The sequence below is a fragment of the Schistocerca serialis genome, chromosome 5 (genome assembly GCF_023864345.2).
Source record: "Schistocerca serialis cubense isolate TAMUIC-IGC-003099 chromosome 5, iqSchSeri2.2, whole genome shotgun sequence".
Classification (NCBI taxonomy): domain Eukaryota; kingdom Metazoa; phylum Arthropoda; class Insecta; order Orthoptera; family Acrididae; genus Schistocerca; species Schistocerca serialis.
In genome coordinates this window covers 707684255-707711313 of record NC_064642.1, presented here as the reverse complement: position 1 = coordinate 707711313, position 27059 = coordinate 707684255, and the positions used below count along the sequence as shown (strand labels likewise).

The following is a 27059-nucleotide window of genomic DNA, read 5'->3' as shown; positions in this document are numbered from 1 at the left end:
GAGGTCTTCTGCTGCGTCCATGCCACATACAAGCTAGAAGCAACCATTAACTCAAATATGACATCAGTAACTTATTCGTCTGTAAATATTTATCTTATCGAAGTTGAGGACTGATGCCTCTTCAAAAGTTTTGAATATTTCTGCTTCAGCTCTAATTAAGCTCCCACGTCCCGGCCTAGAGTGCTGAACTACAGGGCAATGGATACGTCTGTTTCCTCAAATAATTGAGTACTTTGGGAAAAGTGAACACAGATAACGAAATCCCAGTTATGCGTGAAACCAGGCGCCAATTTAACTATTAAATCATGTTGTAATAATGACAAGGAGGGAAATGAAGACAGCTTACTTCTAAATATTGTGTCCAGTTATTCAGTATGACCAAGAAGATGTGGCACTCAGTACGTTAAATTACCTGGTGGGATAGGTTGTCTTCAAATGCAAGAATATTGACAGTTCACTGGCAAGTCAAACAACAAATCATTATGCTGCTAAAAAAGATAACGCGGACCATTATTGAATTACTGAGACTTATAAAGATCTCACATCGGCATCACCTTAATGGCTGATTTCACTGGTAGAGTCCGCGCAAATTTTTGCAAATGTCCTTTCATGTAGCATCGCCTTTGTTCACTAACTTGCGTAACATACATGATGTGCAAAAAAACCATACTTCTTCTTAATTTTTTTTTGTATTTTTTACTCCCAACTCCCGAGAGCAGGGAGGACTCCGTCCTTTCCAGCCAAACATCTAACTGGTTGGAAGTGGGCCAGAGGGCATCCCAAATGGGAATATCTGGAAGGCAATTTCTACTTCCAACCTAAAATACTCAGCCTGACAAAAAAAGTGACGCACCCAGAAGTGGAGGGGGAGAGGAAATGAAACTTCACAGGGTTGAGCAAGTATGTGATGCTATTTCATTGACAACAAAATCAAGTCAAATTTACTAGGAGTTTGTCAACATGAGCCCATTCATCAATATGACGTTGTACCAATTCTAGCTTGGATGCATTCGCTGATTCGGTTGGGAAGTGTCATGAAGCCGTTGTATTTTCTCCTAAGGCAAACTGTTCCACATTTTTTATGACTAATCCTTGGAATCCTGGGTATTGACACAGATAGAGCTAGGGGCGGATTGGGGATCTTATTGACCTCGTGAATACTTCAGCATCAAGCAGACAGTTCATAGAAACATGTGCTATGTGTGGAGGAACATTATCCTGTTGAAAAATAGGACCATGGTACTGTCCAATGAGAGGTAACACATTTATTTATTTATTTCATTTTACGCGTCCATGACTTAGATAATAATGAAAATACAGTATAATGAATAAAAATATATTACAATAAAACAAAATAATAATAATAAAAACCAAATTCTGCAAAACACAACCGATTTTCTGGTAGATGAGCCGTAAGCTGCAGAATTCCACTGCTCTGATGGCCTTATCACTTGTTGCATATAGATCTTCTATGGTGCAAGGCTCAGGTAGGTTTCTGCAGACCAGAAGATGTTGTGGGTCTTACAGGTCACCACACCCACAGGAGTCGTCTTCATTCATGAAGCTCCATTTCCTAAGGTTCGTCTTGCATCACGACACTCCTATTCTCGACAGTTTGGTACCATCCACGTCACATAGGGCAGATGAAATCCAGCGGCAGGTTTCTCTTCGATATTCTACCCGACTCGTTTGGTTAACGAATTATCCCATAGCTCTGCACGAGAAGTTCCAGGTACTGATGGAATGCCTGATGATGTGTGCAGGAGACTCCTCCGTGACCTCAGCCTATGTTTTTGTGGTTCATTTTCAAACAGGATGATCTGGAATCGTTTTCCAGCTTCATTTCCTCCATTTCTGCGACTGTTCTTCTGCGGATATCAGATGGTACTTTACTCATAATTTAATAATTTGGTGACAGGAGTTGGGCTCAGGCAGTCACTCACAACCCTTCCAGTCTCACTGAACGCCGTATCCACCTACTTGGCATATGTGGAGCTTTGCCATGCTGGTGTTGCGTGTTCAGCTGCAAAGAAGCACAATACCAGGGTCACAGGTAACACATGAGGACCCAGGGCGTCCATGACGTAAGAGTGTGTGGTCATAATTCCCTCTATCACAACCAGCCATGGCCCATAGTGCTATACTGTGTCGTCCATACCGTTCCGTTCCGTACGTTAGCCATGACAGTCACGTCATTTTCGGCTCGGTAGCTGAAATTGCTATATGTATGTTATCGAGGCCTCTTAACGACTGATGCGTCTGGTGATTATTCATTTTCTATACCAAGAGGTGTTGAAGTATCAGGAAGGGTGTTCATTCGATTCGTTGATTGTGGGGATAATTAGTTATTTTAGAAATATTTGGATTTAGTGATTAGCTTTTATTGAAGAATCACTGGGATGGATTCGAGTAGTCGTCGTGTGAGCATGCCTGCAGCTGTGGTCAGTTGTCTTTGATTGGCTGGCGGTAGGAGAGACAGCAACATGGCACAGACCCACCTCAGTTCCTCATTACTGAAAGGCTTATGGAATTGTGCAGAGGTCCGGTTGTGGTAGCCCTTTCACTCAGTGTTTTCACCTTTTGAACCAATCAGCAGAGCGACCGAACTATACAGGATAGGGCTACTGAAGTCGTATTTGATGTTTTCCCATACCGTTGATGGAAGGAGTAATACAGATGTGCCTCGCCACAACATTTCAAGAATGGGGCCTACCCCCAGGGTATCGCCATATACGGCGACGATAGTCTCCGGGATAGTGCAAAACCGTGGTTCGTCACCGAAAACAGTGCGATGCCATTCTTCAGCAGTCAGTGCTTTCTGTCACTGCACCGCCTCAGACGTAGCTGCTTATGTTGTGGAGATAATGGCAGCTTGTGAATGGGCTGGTAACTACTGAGTCGAGCAGGTGCTAGTCTCTGACCTATAGAGCAGAACGACGCAGAATGTGGCAGAGAGTGGCTTACTTGTTCACGGATGACAGACGCGATATAAAGGGGTTATTGTGTGCTTCGTGCACAAAACAGCAGTCCTCCATTGTGGTGGTCAGACGTGGTCGTCAAGAACCTTGATGATGGCTTGCCTTCAGATTCCCATGTAGTTCAACATCGGGCCACTGAGACATCTGAATGCACCACAAATCTGGACTTTGCTTGAGTCAACCAGCCGGCCAAATGGAGACCCACAATGAGGCCTCTTACAAATACTGTCAGGTGCTGATAACACTGTCTCACTAGAGTTTGTGCAGTATCTCCGTGTCCTTCACAGCGACCACTCAACACCTGACGCTGTTTACGCCCGTTATGTACATACTCTGATAATATGTGTCTCTACAAAGTTACACTGACGTCAGACCATGTCCTCTGGGTGCTTCATTTTACTGCATTGTGTGTGTGTGTGTGTGTGTGTGTGTGTCAAGTGTTCAGGTTGATCAGTTGATTATTATAAACAGTAAAGATACGCAACTGATATGTAATACACTGCTACTTTGTCCAGAAACATTTTATTTTTAATCCTGTTATTATACTGCTCTTTTAGCTTGACTAATTAGAACAGTTGTTGTTTTAAAATGTTCTGGAAATAAAAGGTGTAATTATTTATTATCAGTATAAAAAATACAGCGAAGAACAATGTCTCATTTACCACTTAACACAACAGAAAACTTGAAGTCTGCGGCTCAGCTGATTTCCAGGCAATGCAAGGGGGCTCTGACCAATGGCAGTGTACTAGCTGGGATGTCGTACCTGCTGAATTTCTACCTACCTTATACTGTGACGTCTTTTTTATTAACACTGAGATTCTTCCTGAGTTTTAGTTTCTTAACTGTGGATTGATGTTAATATAACTACATTTATGTAGTTGGCTGTTCACAGGTTGCTGTAACGGCACCGTTATGATGACTGCATACTTCTCTCAGCAAACTTTCCTATATGGACCTCCTGTCGCTACAGCTACCTTTAAAGACATCGGCATCAGCAACTTACGACTTTTAAATTACTCATTTGGTTGTGCTGAAGGCAACTTGACCCACTGCATAAACATTTAATAAAATATTATCAGATAGAAAAGCGTTGTTTCTGCTGATAAAGTCACAATATCTCCTTGAAAGCAAGAGATGCAAGTGAGAGAATGTGCCACCAGAATTCGAAATCTGTCTACCCATATACTCCAAAGGCTGAACACTGATTGCATTGTGTCAGCTGCTGGCTGTTATTAGCCGTATTACCACTAAAACGTGTTATGGCGTGAAGTCAGTGCCAGCACACCAGTCGGGAATGAAAGAGAAGAGAGGGCTATGAGAAGAGACCAGCCAATCGCAGGCTGACCGATCTCCCTCCAGGAAGACAACGTGACAGCAGTGGCCCCTAGGTGAAGACGATGTAAGCGCCGCACTCCACTGGTGACAACCCACTTCGATAGCAGCTTCACCGTTAGTCACTTCGTTAGCAATCTCTACGTAGCACAGTTAGAGATTATCAGTCACTGCAGTTGAGTTGAGAGACTTTTGTTAGTAACGGTGGCTATGACCAGATGTGTTACTTATGTTTGTCTGTTCTGAAGAAGACTGATTATTTTGTATGTTGCCCTTTGCTTGCGACACATCTGTGTAATTGTTGCACTTCTGGATGATCATGTAGAAACGATTACAAAAGTTCCCAGATAAAAGTTAAGTATTTGTATTTGTTGTAATAAAAGTCATTAATACGAGTTCTCTGATTGTTTGCCTAGCGAGCCGAATATGCATGATTCCTAGTTACAACACTACGTTCCCCTCAGAACAAGGCATAACACTCAAAAGGCCAAGTGGGAGCGATTTTCCACTTACTTGATGCTCAGATGAACTCAGTCAACCTTTTCCAAAGGTGTCTGAGATACGTCTTCTCTCCTAACTGATTACAACAACGACTCATGCAGTAGCAAAGCTATTACTAGAGGCCAAAGAATGATATAGTGAGATGAACTGACAATGGGTACAACATATGAGAGAAACTGGTATGGGCAACAACCATAAGTTAATACCAGTCACATGATAAAAGCTGGGGCATTACAAACCTATGGAGACAGTGGAAGGTCTTTTGGCTAGCACTTCAGCAATTTTCGAATTTATTTACCAAATACCGAGAATCTTTGGTCAAGTCTGTTGCTCCTTTCTGTTTGAATGCTGATGGTGGAAACGTTATACCATTAATGTTCTAACCAAGTGCCAGTAAAATAAAGCACTTGAAATGTAACACCTACTGATTTTAATTCAATTTTACCCTACCTTATTGATGTTTCACTCATTAGAGAAGAACTACAGAAATTTTCTGTCTAAAGTATTTTGTTTCTACGTATTACTCCACAGGACATCAGAGAAGCAGCACCTTCATCTTTAAGATAGACGGAGAGGGGGCATGAGGAAAGTAACGACGTGCACCCCTTTATTCTTACAAGCGTCACAAGCTAAAAGTCTAGCACCAGTTACTGTTAATCTGTATTTTTCGTATCATATTGTCACTCTTTCAGCACTTTTTGTCATTGTGGTACATGTCATCAACGATACACTTGTTGCGAGCACTTTGGTTCTTCATTTTGACGGTAGATGTAGCCTCTCTGAGGCGTAATATTCTTATGTAATTTTCACATTCTCCTTCTTAACTTCAGCACCTTCGAAACACGTTCTGTCATCTTCTCCGTTTGTACTGTCGCCCTTTTCTCCAGCTTATTGTCGTTAAACTTCACCACGTTTTCTCCAAGCTATGGTGCATCAGGAAGGAAATTCTCTGCAGTCGTGTTTAGACAGGAATGAATACGGACGATTTTAAACCAGAATGTCTACTGCTACGGTAAGAACCTCAATGGAATTCATCAAGTAGTAGTTTATCATGCACCAAAGATGTAAAGGTAGGTTTATTTTATTTATTTTATTTTTTTAGGTGATGCATTTCGCCATCCAGAGGATACAAGAAAAGATAACATTTTACAATCTGATATAGTTTTCCTTTATTTTTGGACGTGTAATTCAGGTGTCCACTACAGTCAGCAGCCCGCCGGGGTAGCGGCGAATGATCAGCACTCGCCATCGTGCTCCAGGGCGCAGTCTGAAACAGAAAAACACCAAGACGTGGGGTCATCGTACGTCCATAACGCCGTGCCCTAAACTCCCTCACAGCTAGCAGTGTCATTGCCAGCTTATTCACCTGCGAATCGCAAGCGGCTGTAGGCAGAAGCAACAGCCATCCATAGAGCTGCGACAACACTAACGCGTTGCCATAGAGACATGCACAAAATTGCATTCCGTTACTGGTTGAGGCAGGACTCCTGTAACCTGAGCTACACAGTCCGCCAAGTTTTCCCCGAAGTGTAGGACATTCATACTCTTTACATGTGAGTCACAATGCGAGTGGAGATTTTTAATTAAATGAATTGAAGAATTCGTCGTAAACATGGGTGGCTGCTTAGCTGTGAACCGCACTACCACTGCAAAAATACTTTTTGTATATTTAGATTTCCAGGTGCCTCCGAACGAAAAAAAAGATGGGCCATAAATTTCCCCAGAGTGAGAACCAAGACCAGACGCTCAGCTGTGTATTGTAAGTATATATTAATAAAAGAAATCATAAACATGATACCAACTGTACACATTTGCGTTTCTTCCCCTAGCCGAAAACTATACTGAAGAAGCTTGTCTCAAAATTTTTCAATTCCTGAGATATTTTCGCAGCCGGCAAGATGGAGAGGAATATTTATTGTGATGTATTTATACGTCATTATCATAAACATACGTACAAAAACTGAATAATACTTAACACCATCTCTTCTATAGGTACGGTAGGATGAGTGCTAATGAAGATATTTTTATAATGGATTGCTCATTTTGAGGGAATCCGTCAAAGAATAAAGTTGTACTAACCTATCACGAAGTACACAAAATGCATACTTGTTAAATGATAGATGAAACTATTAATAAAAATTCCTTACACTGTAACATGAAACTATACTTTTCTTCGCTCCGTACAACAAAAATGCCGCATTTTTTAAAAGTAGTTATTTGTGATTAAAAAATAAACACCACTTTTTTTAGGGCCGTACATAGGCAAAAACTAACAAATAGGCACAAGCTGTTACTGCATAACATCCATATTTGAAGATATTGGTACAGAGTTCTTAACCCATTTCATTTAATAATTACAAACTACCACGCAAGTTCCCAGCATACATTTCAATAGCCGTGTAATATTACATTTACATTTTTCTGTTATATTAAAAGGGCATTCTAAATATCTCTATACACATTAATCACTGTTTGGTGCATTTCATTTATGCAATATCAAATATTTTATAAGAGATATCATAAATAGTTGCTTGAATAGCATTGCTGTATTCTCAGAGTTGGGGAAAAAAATGGCGGACGATCCAACCTATTCTATAGCTCCTCAAAGTCGAGACAGACGCGCCAACAGGGCTGTTTCTACCGTTAGGCAAGATTAAGCGGCCGCCAAGGGTGACAAAATTTTAGGGACGGAAAATAATAATTTCAAATCAAACAGCCAACAAACTGAACAAATGAGGAGAAAAAAGAAAAAGGGTAGAAAATTAAAACATCGAGTTGTTTTCAAAGGCATGCGAAACAGTTACATAATAAGTCTCTACTTACTTTGATGAAAGTGTGCCTCTACTGTATCATGCTTGTCCAGTAAATATACGATGAGTGTAAGTGATACTTTTCATGTGAAATGAGCATAAAAGAAGAATAAAGTGCCGTCCTTCAAAGTATTACTTCTGATAAATTTTAAATTGTACTCGTAGGGGGCAGCAGATAAAAACAAAGCTACATTTTGATTTTGTACTGAAATTTCTTTGTGATTTGTACAAGAAAAAAATCTGAAGCCAAAAATTTATTGTACAGAAGAAAGAATATTCCAAGTCCAGTAACTCTTATTTAAGAAACAGTTCACTGAAAAAAGATGTACTTAGCAAAAGCTTTTATTTCATTCTTTTGTTTTTTTACTTAAGGTTTAATTACCACCGTGAGCAACTCAATGGGCTATAAGTATTGATCCATCCTAATTTAAGGTCACTGACTCCAGGGAGGGGAAAGGACCCATGTGTTTTGATAAATGCAACATCCATGCCTCACTGGGATTCGAACCTGGACCCATCTCAGACGAATGATCAGAAACTAGTTGCTTATACCACTGCGCCACCGGGGCAGCTGATAAAAGTTTTAAAACTCTCAATAGAAAATAGAAACAACGCGTCTTTTATTTATTTAATCGCAAGAAACTGGATGCCAAACACTTTTGTATTACACTTCTGGGCATTAAAATTGCTACACCAACAAGAAATGCAGATGATAAACGGGTATTCATTGAACAAATATATTATACTAGAACTGACATGTGATTACATTTTCACGCAATTTGGGTGCATAGATCCTGAAAAATCAGTACCCAGAACAACCATCTCTGGCGTTAATAACGGCCTTGATACGCCTAGGCATTGAGTCAAATAGAGCTTGGATGGCGTGTGCAGGTACAGCTGCCCCTGCAGCTTCAACACGATACCACAGTTTATCAACAATAGTGACTGGCGTATTGTGACGAGCCAGTTGTTCGGTCACGATTGACCAGACGTTTACAGTTGGTGAGACATCTGGAGAATGTGCTGGCCAGGGCAGCAGTCGAATATTTTCCGTATCCAGAAAGGCCCGTACAGGAGCTGCAACATTCCGTTGTGCATTATCCTGCTGAAATGTAGGGTTTCGCAGGGATCGAATGAAGGATAGAGCCACGGGTCGTAACACATCTGAAATGTAACGTCCACCTATTCAGAGTGCCGTTAATGTGAACAAGAGGTGACCGAGACGTGTAAGCAATGGCAACCCATACCGTCACGCCGGGTGATACGCCAGTATGGCGATGACGAATACACGCTTCCAATGTGCGCTCACCGCGATGTCGCCAAACACGGATGCAACCATCATGATGCTGTAAACAGAACCTGGATTCATCTGAAAAAATGACGTTTTGCCAATCGTGCACCCAGGTTCGTCGTTGAGTTCACCATCGCAGGCACTCCTGTCTGTGATGCAGCGTCAAGGGTAACCGCAGCCATGGTCTCCGACCTATAGTCCATGCTGCTGCAAACGTTGTCGAAGTGTTCATGCAGACGGTTGTTGTCTCGCAAATTGACTCAGGGATCGAGACGTGGCTGCACGATCCGCTACAGCCATGCAGATAAGATGCCTGTCATCTCGACTGTTAGTGATACGAGGCTGTTGGGATCCAGCACGGCATTCCGTATTACCCTCCTGAACCCACAGATTCCATATTCTGCTAACAGTCATTGGATCTCAACCAACGCGAGCAGCAATGTCGCGATACGATAAACCACAATCGCGATAGGCTACAATCCGACCTTTATCAAAGTCGGAAACGTGATGGTACGCATTTCTCCTCCTTGCACGAGGCATCACAACAACATTTCACCAGGCAACGCCGGTCAACTGCTGTTTGTGTATGAGAAATCGGTTGGAAACTTTCCTCATGTCAGCATGTTATAGGTGCCACCACCTGCGCCAACCTTGTGTGAATGCTCTGAAAAGCTAATCATTTGCATATCACAGCATCTTCATCCTGTCGGTTAAATTTCGCGTCTGTAGCACGTCATCTTCGTTGTGTAGCAATTTTAATGGCCAGTAGTGTATATTGTGCACATTGCTGTAGCTGCTGGTGTAGAGCTGTACTGACCCGCTTGCAGCGCGCATACCGCGGCGTGCCAGGCGCAGCAGTTGGGGAAGGTGTGTTGCTGGCCATCCTGGCAGCGCGTGCACACCGGCAGGTAGACGTCGGCACACACCTCTGGGCAGGGACACTGCAGCCGGCGCTGCGAGCACATGGCGGCGGACGCCGCAGCGCAGTCCTGCACACGGGTAAACAGCCACTCATGCACCTGTCACATCTGCCGTACAGCGGTTGGACACAAACGTGAAAACCCTGCGGGAAATGCATGTTTGAACATAAATGCAATGCTAACTAAGCCTGCAGGTTGATCTGCTGTATCTGACCATGAACGACACCTGTCCAGTCTCCTCAATACGTTGTTAGTGCATTATGTGGTAGCTAACTTAAATCGATCTTGGCTGAGTTGTCAGTGCTCATATGGTGGTTGCTTTCATAAACAAGGTAGCCGAAGATTTTGGTGTATCAAGACGCACAGTACCGAAAAACACACTACATGCAGTTCAGAACTTGTAAGGGGTGTCCCACGAGTATATGCCTAACATACGATGACAAGTAGATAGAAAAAGTGGACAGTGTTAAATTCTTGGGATTACAGCTTGATAATAAATTCAACTGGGAAAAGCACACCACAGAACTGCTGAAGCGTCTTAACAAATCTCTATTTGCAATGCGAATCGTGTCAGACATGGGGAATATAAAATGAAAAAGCTGGCATACTATGGGAATATTTTTTGGGGTAATTCATCAAGCCAAGCTAAAGTTTTCCGAGCACAAAAACGTGCAGTAAGAGTTATATGTGGTGTGAACTCACGAATGTCCTGCAGAAGCCTGTTTAGGGAACTAGGGATACTAACTGCTGCCTCCCAATATATTTATACTTTAATGAAATTTGTCATTAAAAATATCGCTTTTTCAAACCAGCAGCTTAATTCACGGAATCAATACGCGAAATAAAAATAATCTTCACAAGGATTTAAAGTCACTTAGTCTTGTACAGAAAGGTGTGCATTATTTAGGAACACACATTTTCAATAACTTGCCAGCAGCCGTAAAATGCTTAACAACCAATGAAATTCAGTTTAAGAGAAGCCTAAAGGATTTATTGGTGGCCAACTCCTTCTACTCAATTGATGAATTTCTCAGTAGAACCAACTGATATATATATATATATATATATATATATATATATATATATATATATATATATAACTTCTGCACAATTCCAGTGCAGTAATGTGTTCATTGTAAATAAGTATTATAGTAGTTCTATTACACGTTTATTACCTTATAAATAAATAAAAAAACTTTTTTATTTTAAATTCAGTGCATTAGTATTTGTTAAATGATCCTTTCATGTAGTGTTCATTAAAAAATGACGATCATTCCACTTGGGACCTGTGGAATGGTACGTTAGCTTATTTGTTTGAGTTGTAAATATTTGTCATGTATTGTTGTTTTTCTGATATGTTCTACATCCTGGAGGACCTCCTTACTACGGATCAATTGGAATGAAAGTAAATCTAATCTAATCTAAGATTAGAAGCGGAAAAAACATCATCCGTTAAGTCACAATGCGTACTAAAGTGTGCGGTAAGTCATCGTGAAAGACGGTCATTGAAGAGGAATGTGATGAAAAATAAGGAGATGACAGCTGCAAAAGTCATTGCAGAATTGAATGTCACACTCGTGAACCCTGTCAGCACCAAAACAACACGAAAAAAGCTGCATAAGTTGGGAATTGCAGGAAGAATTGGAATTCCAAAACCACGCATAAGTGATGCAGATGCCTATAACAGGAAAATGTGTTGCCGAAGCCATAAAACCTGGACTATGAAGCAAATGAACTTCATTTTGTCGGATGAGTATTGATGCTCACTGGTTCCAACTTCTGGCCAAAAGTTTGGCGACGATTTGGGCAGCGATATCACGGTATTCCCATGAGCACCATGTGTACTCTGCAAGATCGCATTACTACCACGAATTGTGTGACCTTAATTGGCTGATCAGATCCATCCCATGGTAAAAAATTGGTTCCCCAGTGGTGATGCTATGTTCCAAGGCGGCAGGACCCTGTTCACTCAGCTCGTATCGTACAGAATTGGTTTGTGAGCAAGATGATGAATATTCGCGTCTCGCTTGGCCGTCACCGTCTCCATATCTCAATATTATTGAGCCCTTGTAGTACACTTTGGAGAGAAGTGTGCGTGATTGCTATACACGTGCACTGCCTGAGCCTGCTGCAATGTTGCAGTAAGATTAGTATAAGATACCCTTAAAAACCAGACAGGACCTGTAATTATCTATTCTGAGATGACCGGACGGTTTTCCTAGATCTTATTAAGCATGGTGAAGAGTTGTGTTTTTGGTGTTTCCATATTTCTGTCCCTCTCTTATACACCCAGCATCAGCGTACAGTAAATAGGGGAGGAGCCTAACCCACCCTCCTACCCCCCTCCCCCTTCACCACTTCCATTAGTCTGTGCTAGCACAAAACTTGGTGGTGTACAGTTATGAATTTATCCCGATATTGTAGCTGCAAGGAAAGGTACGAAAACTATCTACAACGTGAAAGCAAATTTACAGGTCTCGAAGACATCAACAATCGGTGTTCCAGCTAATAAACTGATCAGATACTTATATCTAAAGTTTTCAATTTTGTAATGTACACCTATAACACAGCTATTGTTCCATATCTGAAATAACGACTGTATTTGGCAGTATATTATTGCTTGGTTATTTATATGTTAATTACATTAATACACATGTATTCAAGGTTCGTCCATGTGCCAGATGAAATGTATCTTAACGTAATCCTACCATGCAATACTTGATAGATTTTGTTTAGTATTTATATAAGACAGATGGTTAACAGTTTTTACGATGTAAATATTTTTTATATTTAGCGGTGCACAGTTTTATAAGGTACTCAATTTATATAATCTAATTAATACACGTGAGGCGATACTAACCTTACGACTTATCTTAGAAGAAAGATTAAGAAAAGGCAAACCTACGTTTCTGGCATTTGTAGACTTAGAGAAAGCTTTTGACAATGTTGATTGGAATACTCTCTTTCAAATTATGAAGGTGGCAGGGGTAAAATACAGGGAGCGAAAGGCTACTTACAATTTGCACAGAAACCAGAGGGCAGTTATAAGAGTCGAGGGGCATGAAAGGGAAGCAGTGGTTGGGAAAGGAGTGAGACAGTGTTGTAGCCTCTCCCCGATGTTATTCAATCTGTATATTGAGCAAGCAGTAAAGGAAACAAAAGAAAAATTCGGAGTAGGTATTAAAATTCATGGAGAAGAAGTAAAAACTTTGAGGTTCGCCGATGACATTGTAATTCTGTCAGAGACAGCAAAGGACTTGGAAGAGCAATTGAACGGAATGAACAGTGTCTTGAAAGGAGGATATAAGATGAACATCAACAAAAGCAAAACAAGGATAATGGAATGTAGTCAAATTAAATCGGGTGATGCTGAGGGAATTAGATTAGGAAATGAGACACTTAAAGTAGTAAAGAAGTTTTGCTATTTAGGGAGTAAAATAACTGATGATGTTTGAAGTAGAGAGGATATAAAATGTAGACTGGCAATGGCAAGGAAATCGTTTCTGAAGAAGAGAAATTTGTTAACATCGAGTATAGATTTAAGTGTCAGGATGTCGTTTCTGAAAGTATTTGCATGGAGTGTAGCCATGTATGGAAGTGAAACGTGGACGATAACTAGTTTGAACAAGAAGAGAATAGAAGCTTTCAAAATGTGGTGCTACAGAAGAATGCTGAAGATAAGGTGGTAGATCACGTAACTAATGAGGAGGTATTGAATAGGATTGGTGAGAAGAGAAGTTTGTGGCACAACTTGACTAGAAGAAGGGATCGGTTGGTAGGACATGTTTTGAGGCATCAAGGGATCACAAATTTAGCATTGGAGGGTAGCGTGGAGGGTAAAAATCGTAGAGGGAGACCAAGAGACGAATACACGAAGCAGATTCAGAAGGATGTAGGTTGCAGTAGGTACTGGGAGATGAAGAAGCTTGCACAGGATAGAGTAGCATGGAGAGCTGCATCAAACCAGTCTCAGGACTGAAGACCACAACAACAACAACAATTAATAATTGATAATTTTGTAACAATCTGTTTCCGATTCTAAGAAAATGCAAATGTAAATTCTAATATCATATGAGAGAAAGTATGTAATTTACAGATTGAAATGCTGATTAGTATGAGATTCCCTGTTTGGCCTAGACATAGAATGAGTGCAGAGCCCTAATATAGTTACAAACTCAACGTTGTTATATAATGCGCAAAGTATTTTATGGCTGAATGTAAATGTAGTTGTTCTGATATGTTACATATTTTATTTTGTTCATCCTGATTGTGCTTATAGGGCTAGATATTCACACAGTGATTACTTTTCAAAATTACAATCACGTCATAATCACCACAAAATTTTTGAAAGTAATTGTTTAACGCTTTTAATGTTTGCCATACTGAATTATGCCTTTTCTCTTCTCTCTTAGTATAAATCTGTATGTTACTTCTTGCCTATTGTATCTATGTTCTGCCAAGAGATGATCAGTTACATCAGAACTAGTTGCAAAGTATGAAACTTCCTGGCAGATTAAAACTGTGTGCCGGACCGAGACTCGAACTCGGAACCTTTGCCTTTCGCGGGCAAGTGCTCTACCAACCTTGTTTTTTTTAATAGTATTTCCTAGAACCGCTTTTGTTTTCATTGTCAAAACAGCGGCTGTATTGGCCTGCTGGGAGCCACTTTTTTTGAATGCGAATCATAAGCATTACGTATTCCAGGCCGTAGCAGCCGCGTCTTTGAGGCGCCAGCTATTTTTTTTCTTTTATTATTTTTTATTTTTTTAACTTGCGAGCGTGGCAGGCAGGCGGCGGCAAGGAGGGCAGGGGTCAATTAGTCCGAAGCCTGGCCACGTTGCCGCCCCCGTACCCGTCACCACTCACATTGATTGTAAAGGAACACAGAATTTTTTTTTTTTTTTTTGTTGAGAAAGCATCAATACGGGATTGGAGCCAGGCTATTCGTTTGATACATAAACGGGTGAAGGTTTTAGAGCTCGAACAGCTATCCAATACCTGTTCTATTGAATGCAATATGGAGCATATTACCGTACTTGCGACGGTGATCCGCGTAGTGACTAATTTTAAGATATTCCGTTTCTATGTGTAACAGAAATTCGCTGTAATCGTCGCCCGTCAGACGATTGAAAACATGACTTGTACGGTGGCCCAACAGCCACATGACAGCATTATTTTTAGTTGGCGGAAAATATTTGACGTCTGGTCTGTGCAGTTAAGTTCGTGTCTATGTTATTTTCAGAAGTCCTAGTTATAAGGGGGACTTTTTGACGAACCCATTGACAATTGCGCATGCGGTGACTGCAAGTATATCTGTGGAGAACAGTGTCCACTTGGTGACAATCTGGACAATGGGCTGTGTCGCTTAGCCCAATCGCACGCAGGCACTCATTTGTGCTGATAATGCTGTTGACCGTTTTGCACCACGTCGACCTGACCAAGACTGAAGTACACTGCTGCTGATGTTCACCCACAGGACATCCCAATTGACACCAGTATGCTTTTGTTCGATTTTGTTCTTGCCCTCATATTGTTTCCTGTGCTCCAGGATGCCCTTGGCAGTTAAGGGGCGATGTTGGAGAAGGACCTCGCTCTTTTCCAGATAATATGTGCGAATGTGGGAGAGCTGGTAGTCGATCGTCTGCACATTGATCGGCGGTTCTACGCTTTTCGGCGCAACTGCCTCAAATAGCTTTGCCGTAAGGGTGTCAGAGTAGCTTTGGATTAAGGATGTCATCCGTTTAATGTATAAAGCCATTGCTTTGGCGTTCAGATCGGTCAGACCCATACCGCCATGCAGAGGGTCGAGGGTCACTGTCTTCACTTCAACTCGAAATATTTCCCCCCGCCACAGAAAATTGGTCAACTTGCTCATTATCTGCTTGGCTATGACAGTGGGAATTGGAAAGTCCTGTGCCACATAATATGCTCTCTTCATGGTTACAGGTATTTATAAATTTAACCCTCTGAATTTGGTCCATGCTGAGATAGACGTTATCTATTAAAGCACCCTTGACTTTGAGCGAGACATCCCGCCAATTCGCCGTTATCATCCTTTGTGGGGGGACCGTCAGTATCGTCCCAAGAGATTTGTGTTCTGTAACATGGTTAGCCCATTCTAGGCCGACATCGTCAAGTCCCCTTATACGCAGAAATTTGCTTTTAGTTTCATTCATTTTTGCGCCAGAAGCGGAACAATAGCTTCTGAGGTCTGCCTCCAGTTGAATCACATCTTCCCTGTTCCTCACGACGATGTCGACATCATCAGCATATGCACCAACTGCAGTTTTCTTCCCGGCGATCGTTATGCCCGTCATGTGCTCTTGTACTAGCCGCAACAATGGTTCTAGTGAGATGACAAAGAGCAACATGGAAAGGGGGCTTCCTTGGGGGACACCCCTTGCGATGGTAATTGATCTTGTGAGCTGGCAGTTGACGGAGATCGTGGCGGTCAGACCAGTGATCATATTGCGCACGATAGCGATGGAGTCCTGCAGGAAGCCCATCCTCTGCATCGTTTCGAAGAGGTATTTATGGCTGACACGATCAAATGCTCTATAAAAATCGACAAAAAGGAGGCCGCAATTACTGGTGCTGGCAAACGTCAGAGCGACGATATCTCTATATTGTGCTGTAGTCTGAAATATTGATCGCTTATAAGCGCAAGTTTGCTGTTGCCCAATAATGTTTGCGGTCAACGGCATCATTCGTTTGTTTAAAGCTCTCGCAATAATCTTATAATCTGAATTAAGAAGAGAAATCGGCCGGAAGTTGTTAATCTTTTTACGTCCCTTATTTTTAGGAATCAACACAATTTTACATTCTTTAAGTTCTGGTGGTGGTACAAATTTTCCCCCCGCAGGACGTCGTTAACGGCTTGTGTCAACTTATCACCTATGACACTCCAATATCGTTGATAGAATTCGACCGGAAGGACATCAGGGCCCGGCGATTTCCTTTTAGGGGAGCCGCGAGTTATTTCAAAGACGTTATCTGGACTAAACTCCGAAAATAAGCTGGCGATGTCGTCGGCCGTAATTGAAGAGGTTGTAAACGCAAATAGCTCATCCGAATCGTCCTCTTGCGTTGCTTCTGCCTCATACAGGGCACTGTAATACCTGTGGATTTCTCTGATTATCTCGTTTTGCACAGTGGGGACAGTACCGTTTTCTAATCTATGTTCGTCCATGAATATCCGTCGTCGGTTCTTGCGGTGTTTAATCTGATGATATAAAGCAGCCGTTTCGTTCCCGCTGACAGATCTGGCTTTTGACTTAATTTTAAGCCATCTAGTTGTTTCCTCTTTAAGCTTAATAATGTCGTTTTAATTTTCTTGATGTCGGACAATCGCCTGTCTGAGCCATCTGCCTGATCGTACAAGTCCCGTAAAACCATGTACTAAAATTCCATTGTACGGTGAACTGCCCGAGGTTTCTCTATACTGTAAGATATAAGTACTTTCCCTAATTTGGGCTTCGCCTTACGGGTCCATCACTCTAAAACACTCGGAAAGTTGTTTACAGAGTGCAAGCAAAATTCTCAAGCTGTCGTTAGTTCGGCCTCGAGCTCGTCGTCTGTTAAAAGGCCGCCATTCATGCTCCACTGATTCCTAAACCAGTGAGTTGGTTGCCGGTTTAAGTTTATGCAGGCACTCACACTACAGTGGTCAGAAAAGCTGACTGGAGTTATTTCCACTTGTAACAAATTCCTCACTATGTGACTTGACATATAGATTCTATCAATCCTGCTGCTGGAATTATGTGAAATGTACGTGTATTTCACAAGCGTGGAATACTTAACGTCCCACGTGTCGCTCAATTTCATTTGGGAGACAAGAAAGTTTAATTCATGGGAATAATTAAAATTGGGGGATTGATCTTTATGGTGCAATACACAACTAAAATCGCCTGCAATGATCAAGTTCTGAGAGGCTCTCCGCAGTAAGTAAATGATATCCTCCTTAAAAAACTTTGATCTGTCAGCGCGCCGTGCACTTCCAGATGGTGCATACAGATTGATTACACTGACGCCCATGATATTCACGCCTATCCCCCGTCCAGAGTCCAACGTTTCGAGATCGGTTAGAGGTATTCCTTCCCTGACTAAAATCGCTGTGCCAGCACTCAATTTGGGAGCGAAATTGATTATTGCAACATAGCCGGGAATGTTAATTTGCCGTGTTGCGACCTCTTGTAAGAGGGCAATATCCGTACCAGAGTCAAACAAAAATTGTTTTAATAATGCAAATTTAACTCTGACGTAATCCTATTGATATTAAGGGAGGTGATAGTGTAAGCCTGTAGCATATAGATAATGAGATACAAAAATACAACAAAACGATGGCATGGAGCTCAAGAGGGCCGTCTGCAGGATTAAAAACGGTATAATGTGAGCCGCCATGGCAGGATTATTGGATCAGAAAGCTAAATAAAGACCATAACAAGTGATATACTGTGAATCATAGGCCGGTGTGAAGCAAAAACGACACAGTGAATGCTGCGAACCATAACCGGATAGGAGGACCGAAAGAAACACGAAAAAGCTTTGCAACCTTAGGCGACAGCACGGAACAAACCTTGTACCAACGGAATTACTGCGGCGGGGGATGGGCTTCGCCGAGTTCTTTGCTGTTGTCATCACCGAATCCTTCCCTCACAATTTCATAACTAACATTTCGGGGTGCTACATCCGCTTGCGAAGAACGGAGAGATTTAGCTGTGGATTGAGCCTTCGTCGTGGGGCGTTTTGAGGTCCCGGAGTTTTTGTGGATTCTTTGAGACGCGGTGGTGTCGTTGTCGCAGCACTGCCGCCGGCAGCTGGCCGGATGGTAAACACTTTCGCTTGTGTACTTCCGCCCGGAACTTGTCGGGCGTCAGCTGTATCGCGTTGTTGACACAACACTTCTTCAGTGTTTGTGCGTTGTAGCGGCTGTTGTCCTTCGGGCGCGGCACGCAAAATTGGAGGTTCCTGTTCATGACCTTGCGTCTCAGAATTCGGCATCCCCTCAAGTCCATCCGCACTGGCTTCAAAGTCGACCCGCATAACATCATCCGGTACTAATTCCTCCGCTATTGATGGTTTTGGTTTCCGAGCTGCAGGAGTCGTGCGAGATACTTCCTCATCTGAATGCTCATCACTATGTTCAAGCGGCCTTTTCTTTTGCTGAGATTCACTTTCGAGACAAACTGGCGCAGCAGTTTGCCGCCCTACGAGTGGTGGAAACGCATCAGCGGTTATGGGCGGGGTCTCGGAGGTAGTTGCCTGGGGAGCATCAACATCAGGGTGTGCAGAAAAACCAGAAGTATCTTGTGCCACTACCTCGCCAAGTGTCAGTCTACGCCGCGGCTGGAGACTATTTTTCAAGACAAAAACTCGGCGGGGGCAGTCCTGGCGAAGATGGCCTAATTCATTGCAGATATGGCAGGTGGGGGCCTGACCGGAATATACACTCCTGGAAATGGAAAAAAGAACACATTGACACCGGTGTGTCAGACCCACCATACTTGCTCCGGACACTGCGAGAGGGCTGTACAAGCAATGATCACACGCACGGCACAGCGGACACACCAGGAACCGCGGTGTTGGCCGTCGAATGGCGCTAGCTGCGCAGCATTTGTGCACCGCCGCCGTCAGTGTCAGCCAGTTTGCCGTGGCATACGGAGCTCCATCGCAGTCTTTAACACTGGTAGCATGCCGCGACAGCGTGGACGTGAACCGTATGTGCAGTTGACGGACTTTGAGCGAGGGTGTATAGTGGGCATGCGGGAGGCCGGGTGGACGTACCGCCGAATTGCTCAACACGTGGGGCGTGAGGTCTCCACAGTACATCGATGTTGTCCCCAGTGGTCGGCGGAAGGTGCACGTGCTCGTCGACCTGCGACCGGACCGCAGCGACGCACGGATGCACGCCAAGGCCGTAGGATCCTACGCAGTGCCGTAGGGGACCGCACCGCCACTTCCCAGCAAATTAGGGACACTGTTGCTCCTGGGGTATCGGCGATGACCATTCGCAACCGTCTCCATGAAGCTGGGCTACGGTCCCGCACACCGTTAGGCCGTCTTCCGCTCGCGCCCCAACATAGTGCAGCCCGCCTCCAGTGGTGTCGCGACAGGCGTGAATGGAGGGACGAATGGAGACGTGTCGTCTTCAGCGATGAGAGTCGCTTCTGCCTTGGTGCCAATGATGGTCGTATGCGTGTTTGGCGCCGTGCAGGTGAGCGCCACAATCAGGACTGCATACGACCGAGGCACACAGGGCCAACACCCGGCATCATGGTGTGGGGAGCGATCTCCTACACTGGCCGTACACCACTGGTGATCGTCGAGGGGACACTGAATTGTGCACGGTACATCCAAACCGTCATCGAACCCATCGTTCTACCATTCCTAGACCGGCAAGGGAACTTGCTGTTCCAACAGGACAATGCACGTCCGCATGTATCCCGTGCCACCCAACGTGCTCTAGAAGGTGTAAGTCAACTACCCTGGCCAGCAAGATCTCCGGATCTGTCCCCCATTGAGCATGTTTTGGACTGGATGAAGCGTCGCCTCACGCGGTCTGCACGTCCAGCACGAACGCTGGTCCAACTGAGGCGCCAGGTGGAAATGGCATGGCAAGCCGTTCCACAGGACTACATCCAGCATCTCTACGATCGTCTCCATGGGAGAATAGCAGCCTGCATTGCTGCGAAAGGTGGATATACACTGTACTAGTGCCGACATTGTGCATGCTCTGTTGCCTGTGTCTATGTGCCTGTGGTTCTGTCAGTGTGATCATGTGATGTATCTGACCCCAGGAATGTGTCAATAAAGTTTCCCCTTCCTGGGACAATGAATTCACGGTGTTCTTATTTCAATTTCCAGGAGTGTATAATGTGAGCCTTATAACCATCGACCGTGATGCGAGAAGGAATGTTCATTTTTATTTCCATGTCCACAGATCTAATCCCATTGAAACATTGTAATTTGTAGCGAGACGACCACTGTTCATTTACAATTTCTTTAACCTCACAAAAATTAGAAAGTGCATCTTTAATTTTAGCATTGTCAATCTCTATGGGCAACTTAAGTACTCGAACAGTCTGAATCGAGGTATCGGCACGTGTTACAGTAACCATACTAGTGGTGCCGTCGCGATGAACAAAAGGGACTTGTTTGCCAATTTTTTCAATAAGTCGATCAACTGCTACTAGACTGAGAAGCTTGAGAAACACGCAATAACGATCAGAATCTAGCTAGGTGGTGTGCACAGAATCCGAAGTGATGCCTATTACCTCAGTTAGCCAGTCATGACTCCCCAGGGCGGTCAGTTGAACTCGGCGTGTATCCTTGTCAAAGCCAAAAACCAGGGTGTTTTTCCGGATGGTGGTAGACATGGCACTGCAGCTGTAGGGAATCCGATCAAGCCCGAGTCCCGTACAAAATCGGCAAGTTTCTGACGAAAAGGACGACCACAAAAAGTACAATACACGTGAATTACTCCGAACACAGGGACACACACTGGCAAGGACATCGACTATGCAGAGCAACCAGCTAGCACGTCCGACCGCGGCGACAGCGAAAGCGCCAACTGAGCTACTCAAACACGACTCACGCCCCATCCTCACAGCTTTACTTCCGCCAGTACCTCGTCTCCTACCTTCAGCGCACACTCCACTGCAGAGTATTGTGTGAGACAGCCAGTGTTAAAAATCTTGCTGCTTCGTTCACTGCAGCTTGTAAATATTTGTTAAAGGACGTCTTCTAAGCACCCTGAGCACTCCATCTTCAGGCCATAAGTTGCCCATCGGGACCATCCGACCGCCGTGTCATCCTCAGTTGAGGATGTGGATAGGAGAGGCGTGTGGTCAGTACACCACTCTCCCGGTTGTTAAGATGGCTTTCTGTGACCAGAGCCGCTACTATTCGGTCGAGTAGCTCCTCAGTTGACATCATGAGGCTGAGTGCGCCCCGAAAACTGGGAACAGCACATGGCGGCCCAGATGGTCACCCATCCAAGTGCCGGCCACGCCCGACAGCCCTTAACTTCGGTGATCTCACGGGAACCGGCGTATCCACTGCGGCAAGGCCGTTGCCTGAGCACCCTGACCTGCGGTTAAAATGCTTTTAGCTGAACCAGTATTCGGGTGTAGGCTGTAACCCACTGTCAGTGGTATCTGATACGGAGGAAAACAAGACACTTGTATCTACATTGATACCTGCAATATGACAATTATATACATAACAGCAGAAACGTTAGTCTACTTACATTATACATCTCTGTATCAACGACATTCAAAGCAGTTATAAATTTATTGTGATGTTCAACATGACGATCATCTAGAAAGCAAGCAAGTATGTTGATACCTAGAAGCCAATTACAACCATGTTAATGTGTTAGGCTATGAAATCAGTCTCATCTCACAGTACATACGTTGTCGTGTGTTTTGCTACTGGCATTTCTCTGCAGTGAATTGTCGTGGTTGCGTGCTCTCATTATTAAATACTGGATGAGTATAGGCCGGGTAATTTGCGCTTCGTTTTTGGGAAATGCTAGTTTTTCATGCGTCTCAATGTTTATGACGTCTTCTCTCCTGAAATTACGTGGCGTACATTGATATAATTTTGAAGCTACATTCAGTTGTGTATCCGAGCACTGCCTGCAAAATATGTTGCGAATAGCCTTAGTAGTAACTCCTCTAACTCTTCGTCCAAGCCGGCCAGGATGGCCGAGCGGTTCTAGGCGCTACAGTCTGGAACCGCGCGACCGCTACGGTTGCAGGTTCAAATCCTGCCTCGGGCATGGATGTTTGTGATGTCCTTAGATTAGTTAGGTTAAGTAGTTCTAAGTTCTAGGGGACTTATGACCTCAGCAGTTGAGTCCCACAGTGCTCAGAGCCATTTGAACCATTTTTTCTTCGTGCAAACAGGCCTTGGATGGCCCAATGGTTCCGATCGGCCGCCGTGTCTTCCTCAGCCCACAGGCGTCACTGGATGTGCATATGGAGGGGCATGTGGTCAGCGTACTGCTCTCCCGGTAGTATATCAGTTTACGAGATCGGAGCTGCTACTTCTCAATCAAGTAGCTCCTCAGTTTGCCTCGCAAGGGCTGAGTGCACTCCGCTTGCCAACAGTGCCCGGCAGACCGGATGGTCACCCATCCAAGTTCTAGCCCATCCCTATGTGACGGGAACAGGTGTGACCACTGCGGAAAGGCCGTTGGCCTTATTAGTAAAGAAGTAATAAATTAAAACGTCATGCCTGATGCTGAAGTTCAACTGCATGAAGAGCTAAAGACTTTTTTCTCTGCATTATTTTGTGGTGGGCGCCGAAAAGGTTCGATATTATGTGTTACACTTGTTCGAAGTCGCTAAGTGATCTCATTCTCAGATACCGGATAAACGTAGTCCTGGTATTTGAGCGCTGTGAACTAAGCTGTGTCAAGACATACATACTGTTTCTAACTGTAATATTTGTCTATCGGTCCTAAACCTTGAAGTTAAGAGTATACCTTTTAACGAACAGATTATAACAGCATTTAAAAGTTTCAGATTTATGAAATACTGAAAATCAAACTTTTTCGCCACTGAAAGCCACTAGACAGGCAACATGCAGATGGGGTTGTTTACTATGAACCAAGGCGGGGCGCAGTAGCCAGTTCTGACTGCTCATATGTCCAGGGGCAGCTCCTGCAAAACTGTGTCTTATAATGCTACGCAACACAAGTATTCACGCCAATGAAGTGCACAGCATCCAGCGCTACGTGTTTGATGGTTCTTACGTCCTATTTTTTTGTTATTTGACAAGCCTGGAAACAACAATGTGTTACTTCCTAAATTATTGTGTAATCAGCTTTCCTTCTCCTGTGAATGAAATCATAATCGAATTTACGTACGTAACACGTTTTCGAAAGTATAACATATGCTTAGAGAAAGCTTGTGCCGTGAGTGTAGTGAATATGAGAGAGGGAACCATGCAAAATCTGACACATACCTCATCTGCTGCAGAAGCAAAGCACATTTGTGCAGTTACTAAGAACATTAACATCACTTGTAACTTCATTCTTGTCTGCAACGAACCCAAGCAGCAGCTAGACAACTGCGACTGTTGCTGTGCCAGCCAGACGTGGTAGCCACTATTTATACTGACATCCGGTGTCGTGACTTGCCATGAAAGCAGATCACTTGTTCTCGAGTGCATCGCAAGTGTTCTTTTCACTTACTTCTCCCATGCTCCCTGCTCTTTTTATACCCCTATCTATCTACTTCTCTCTGTCTCCTGCCTCTCACGTAAACAACAAGCATTTCGCTGTTTACGCACTGAGGAAAAATGCGTTCCTCAAACGTGTTAAAGATCTGAACCAACAACTGGCGAATTTCAAGACAAACTTTTAAAATGAGGGCACATGTACTGGAAGTTTTTGATCAGATTGTTGCTTCGCAGTTAACTTTTTTTGATACACTTCTCGAAAGAAAGCACTACGAAGAATTTGTGTTAATTATTACGTGTGTGTCAGATTCGTTAAAATTATTCTCAAGGAAATCATTTAATGATTGAATGTTTAAGAAACAACTGTGAAAGAAAAGCATATTTCTGGTCAGGGAGATTTCGTGGCCATTCTCACTCTAAATTAAATTTTCGAAGTCCGCGACATTTTTTGTCTTTACCAAACAACGTCTCAACCGCACAGTCTGGACCATCCTCAAAAGCCGCTGTTCTACAGATGGCTGGATTATCTGTTTTGGACACTAATGCATGCAGAGGTTTTGAAACGTTAGCTGACTTAGACGAACATAGAAACGCCGTAATAATTTAGAAGTTCTTATCCTACATGTGTTTCAATGAAACTGGAGACGAGATGAGGAAAAGTGATTTATTTCTGTCAATCTCACGTTCTTATGCAACTATCATGCAGCTCAGTAGTTCAATTCTAATGTTAAAAAAGGGGAATAGTAAAAAGGCGTTATTCAAAGATAACATTTAAAAATATGGTAACAAACTAATAGGTGTAGATATCAAAAAGATATTACAATTAGATTAATTACCTGCATAGAGGAAAATGGGGTAAGCCTGGGTGGTGCAGTGAAACCGAGTGCCTCGTTTCTGACGTCGCTATTTACGTCCTCTGATGGAGAGATACAGAATTTCCACTAGTTACGAAGAAAGAGCGATCATGATTATGTGTTGTTGCTGCTCAGATCTCCGTTGTCTGTGGAGCTAAGTTTATTTTACGGTATCGACTGACTAATGTTCTTTTGTTTTTAAACTGCGGTCATTACACTTATAAAAACTCTATTTAATCACTAATATGCGCTGACTAGTAAGTGTTTCTAGACCAGTAATCAGTAGGAATTTGGTTCAACAATATCATGCTCTTGTTTCGTTTTTATAACTTCTGGACTCGGGGTGGGACAGGATTCATTGCCCCACAATGTAATATTGCACTACGAATTTTTTTCTTTCAAATATGCAGTAACTTACCAAAGGAACGCAAACAGACGATCATGAAGGCAAGAGAGTATGGAAGGGGAAATGAACGAATTGTTATGGGGTAGGGTGGGTTATTTGAAAGCTGCAAAAACCTTGAAAGTTCCACAAGGTAACTTAGAAGATTAGAAAAGTTAAAAAAAAAAACAACTTGTAAGGAAATGGCACGATCAGGGCCATTCCCACTTGTGTTTTCAGAATAAGAGGAAAAAGAATTAGTCGATCATATAGTAATGTTATATGGTTTAACTTTAAAAGATGTCCGAAGATGAACATCTAAAATTACAATCAAAACCAATCTGTAGCATAAATTCAACGATGGAACGAAGATGGCTGGAAGGACCTGGTTTTATTCAACAGCGAAAAACGTCTCTGCAGTGGAGCTGATAATGAGGACTGTTATTTTACATGTGAATTTTGTGAATAACATTGTTAATTAAATATTTCAATAAACGTTTCTGTGCTTTTATATTGAAAATCTCTTTTTTCTACATTTCCCACAAAGTTAGTGTGTGTACCCGCTCCTACCCCACTCATTTGACTTTTTCTATAAAAGAACCTCTCATTAAAAGAGTACTGAAGCTATGGCTTTTCAGGAGTAATATAGTTTACCCAATTAAACACTAATTATTTTTACTCAATCTGACAATCTCTAGGTTAAATAGTTCAACTCCTAAGGGGAGTGGAGTATTAGTTGGCCGATCTTACCCCACTTCCCCCTACACTAGTATATAAAGTACGCGCTAAAGAAAGTGGGACACAAAATGATACCAGTAAACGAGACAAATGATCATAAAAATAATGAAATTCTAAAAAAATGAGAAGTACAATAAGGAGCAGTATACCAATGCAAAATAATCGTCACCATCATCCATTGACCACAAATGCTGACGAAAAAGCATAATTGAAGTTACTGAAACAAGAAAATCTATTTCGGTGCCTTTTGAGAGAATATTATAGTGGTAGAACTTTAACTTTGTTTCGTATGACACAATTTTGAATGTGGCAAACCAAGCTCACTGGTACATGAATTGAAACTATACTCAGCTGCAGACAGAGGGGCCTGATATTGCTCCTTTCTTTCCATTTGTAGAGCCACGTTCACTACCTACTACACGATGCTAAGTGCCACATCCTGCAAGATAAACTGCCTGTTACGCGAGCCGAAGGAGACACCCACAAAGTGGTACACGGCTTCGAGTCTGGAATGACGAAAAGCTGATAGATTAGGCGTAGAACGTTCACTGCCTAGACTTGAATGCGAGCACCTTCATAGAAACTACGAACCAACAATCCCGTAAACACACCAAAATCTGTCACTAGCAGAGTACTTGCGGTCCAAAGAGAAATCCAAGTATGCAGCGAGATCGTCAACAATGGTCTCGTGTGGCGTTACCTGACTAGATCTGGCGTATACATTGCAGTGGATGTAGTAGGCCGTTTTGTCGCCAGTGAGTTTGCCCAATGCAGTCGGCGTCTGCAGAGGCCTGTAGAACCGAGCGCTGCCCCTGTCGGGCTCTGACTGCCAGTAACATCCCCTACGCTGGTCATATCTGTATGCTCCCTGGCGGGAGAACAAACTTCACTGCGTATCTGGCGCCGCTGGATGACGATATAATTGCTCTCAGCTCTTCCACAATTTGATTCGTCATTACTGGACAATCTTTGCAAAAGTAAGTAATTGTCAAATCAGATCCAGAGGACCACGCGATGCTGATTGGCCACCGTATCATCCACTGCCAACTGCTTTCATTAAGAAGGA

The 27059-nt window shown here is 43.1% G+C and overlaps 1 protein-coding gene and 1 pseudogene across 1 annotated transcript; both read right to left on the bottom strand.

Annotated features, from left to right (window-relative positions):
- Positions 1–5882: 5882 nt before the first annotated feature.
- On the bottom strand, positions 5883–23957 carry LOC126481112 (turripeptide Ici9.2-like). Its single transcript, XM_050104644.1, has 3 exons — positions 23804–23957; positions 9730–9901; positions 5883–6078 (listed from the first exon to the last, which is right to left on the bottom strand). Exons 1-3 carry the CDS (start codon positions 23870–23872, stop codon positions 6047–6049), a joined length of 273 nt encoding a protein of 90 aa, XP_049960601.1. The 5' UTR covers positions 23873–23957; the 3' UTR covers positions 5883–6046.
- LOC126482982 (5S ribosomal RNA) lies at positions 21790–21907 on the bottom strand (annotated as a pseudogene).
- Positions 23958–27059: the final 3102 nt, after the last annotated feature.

Excerpts from the sequence above, each read along its gene's own strand:
- LOC126481112 (XM_050104644.1), bottom strand. The coding sequence starts at position 23,872 with ATGAAGTTACAAGTGATGTTAATGTTCTTAGTAACTGCACAAATGTGC. Across the intron at positions 9,902-23,803 it reads TTGCTTCTGCAGCAGATGAG|GACTGCGCTGCGGCGTCCGC; the intron begins GTATGTGTCAGA and ends ACCCGTGTGCAG. Across the intron at positions 6,079-9,729 it reads GGTATGCGCGCTGCAAGCGG|ACTGCGCCCTGGAGCACGAT; the intron begins GTCAGTACAGCT and ends TTTCTGTTTCAG.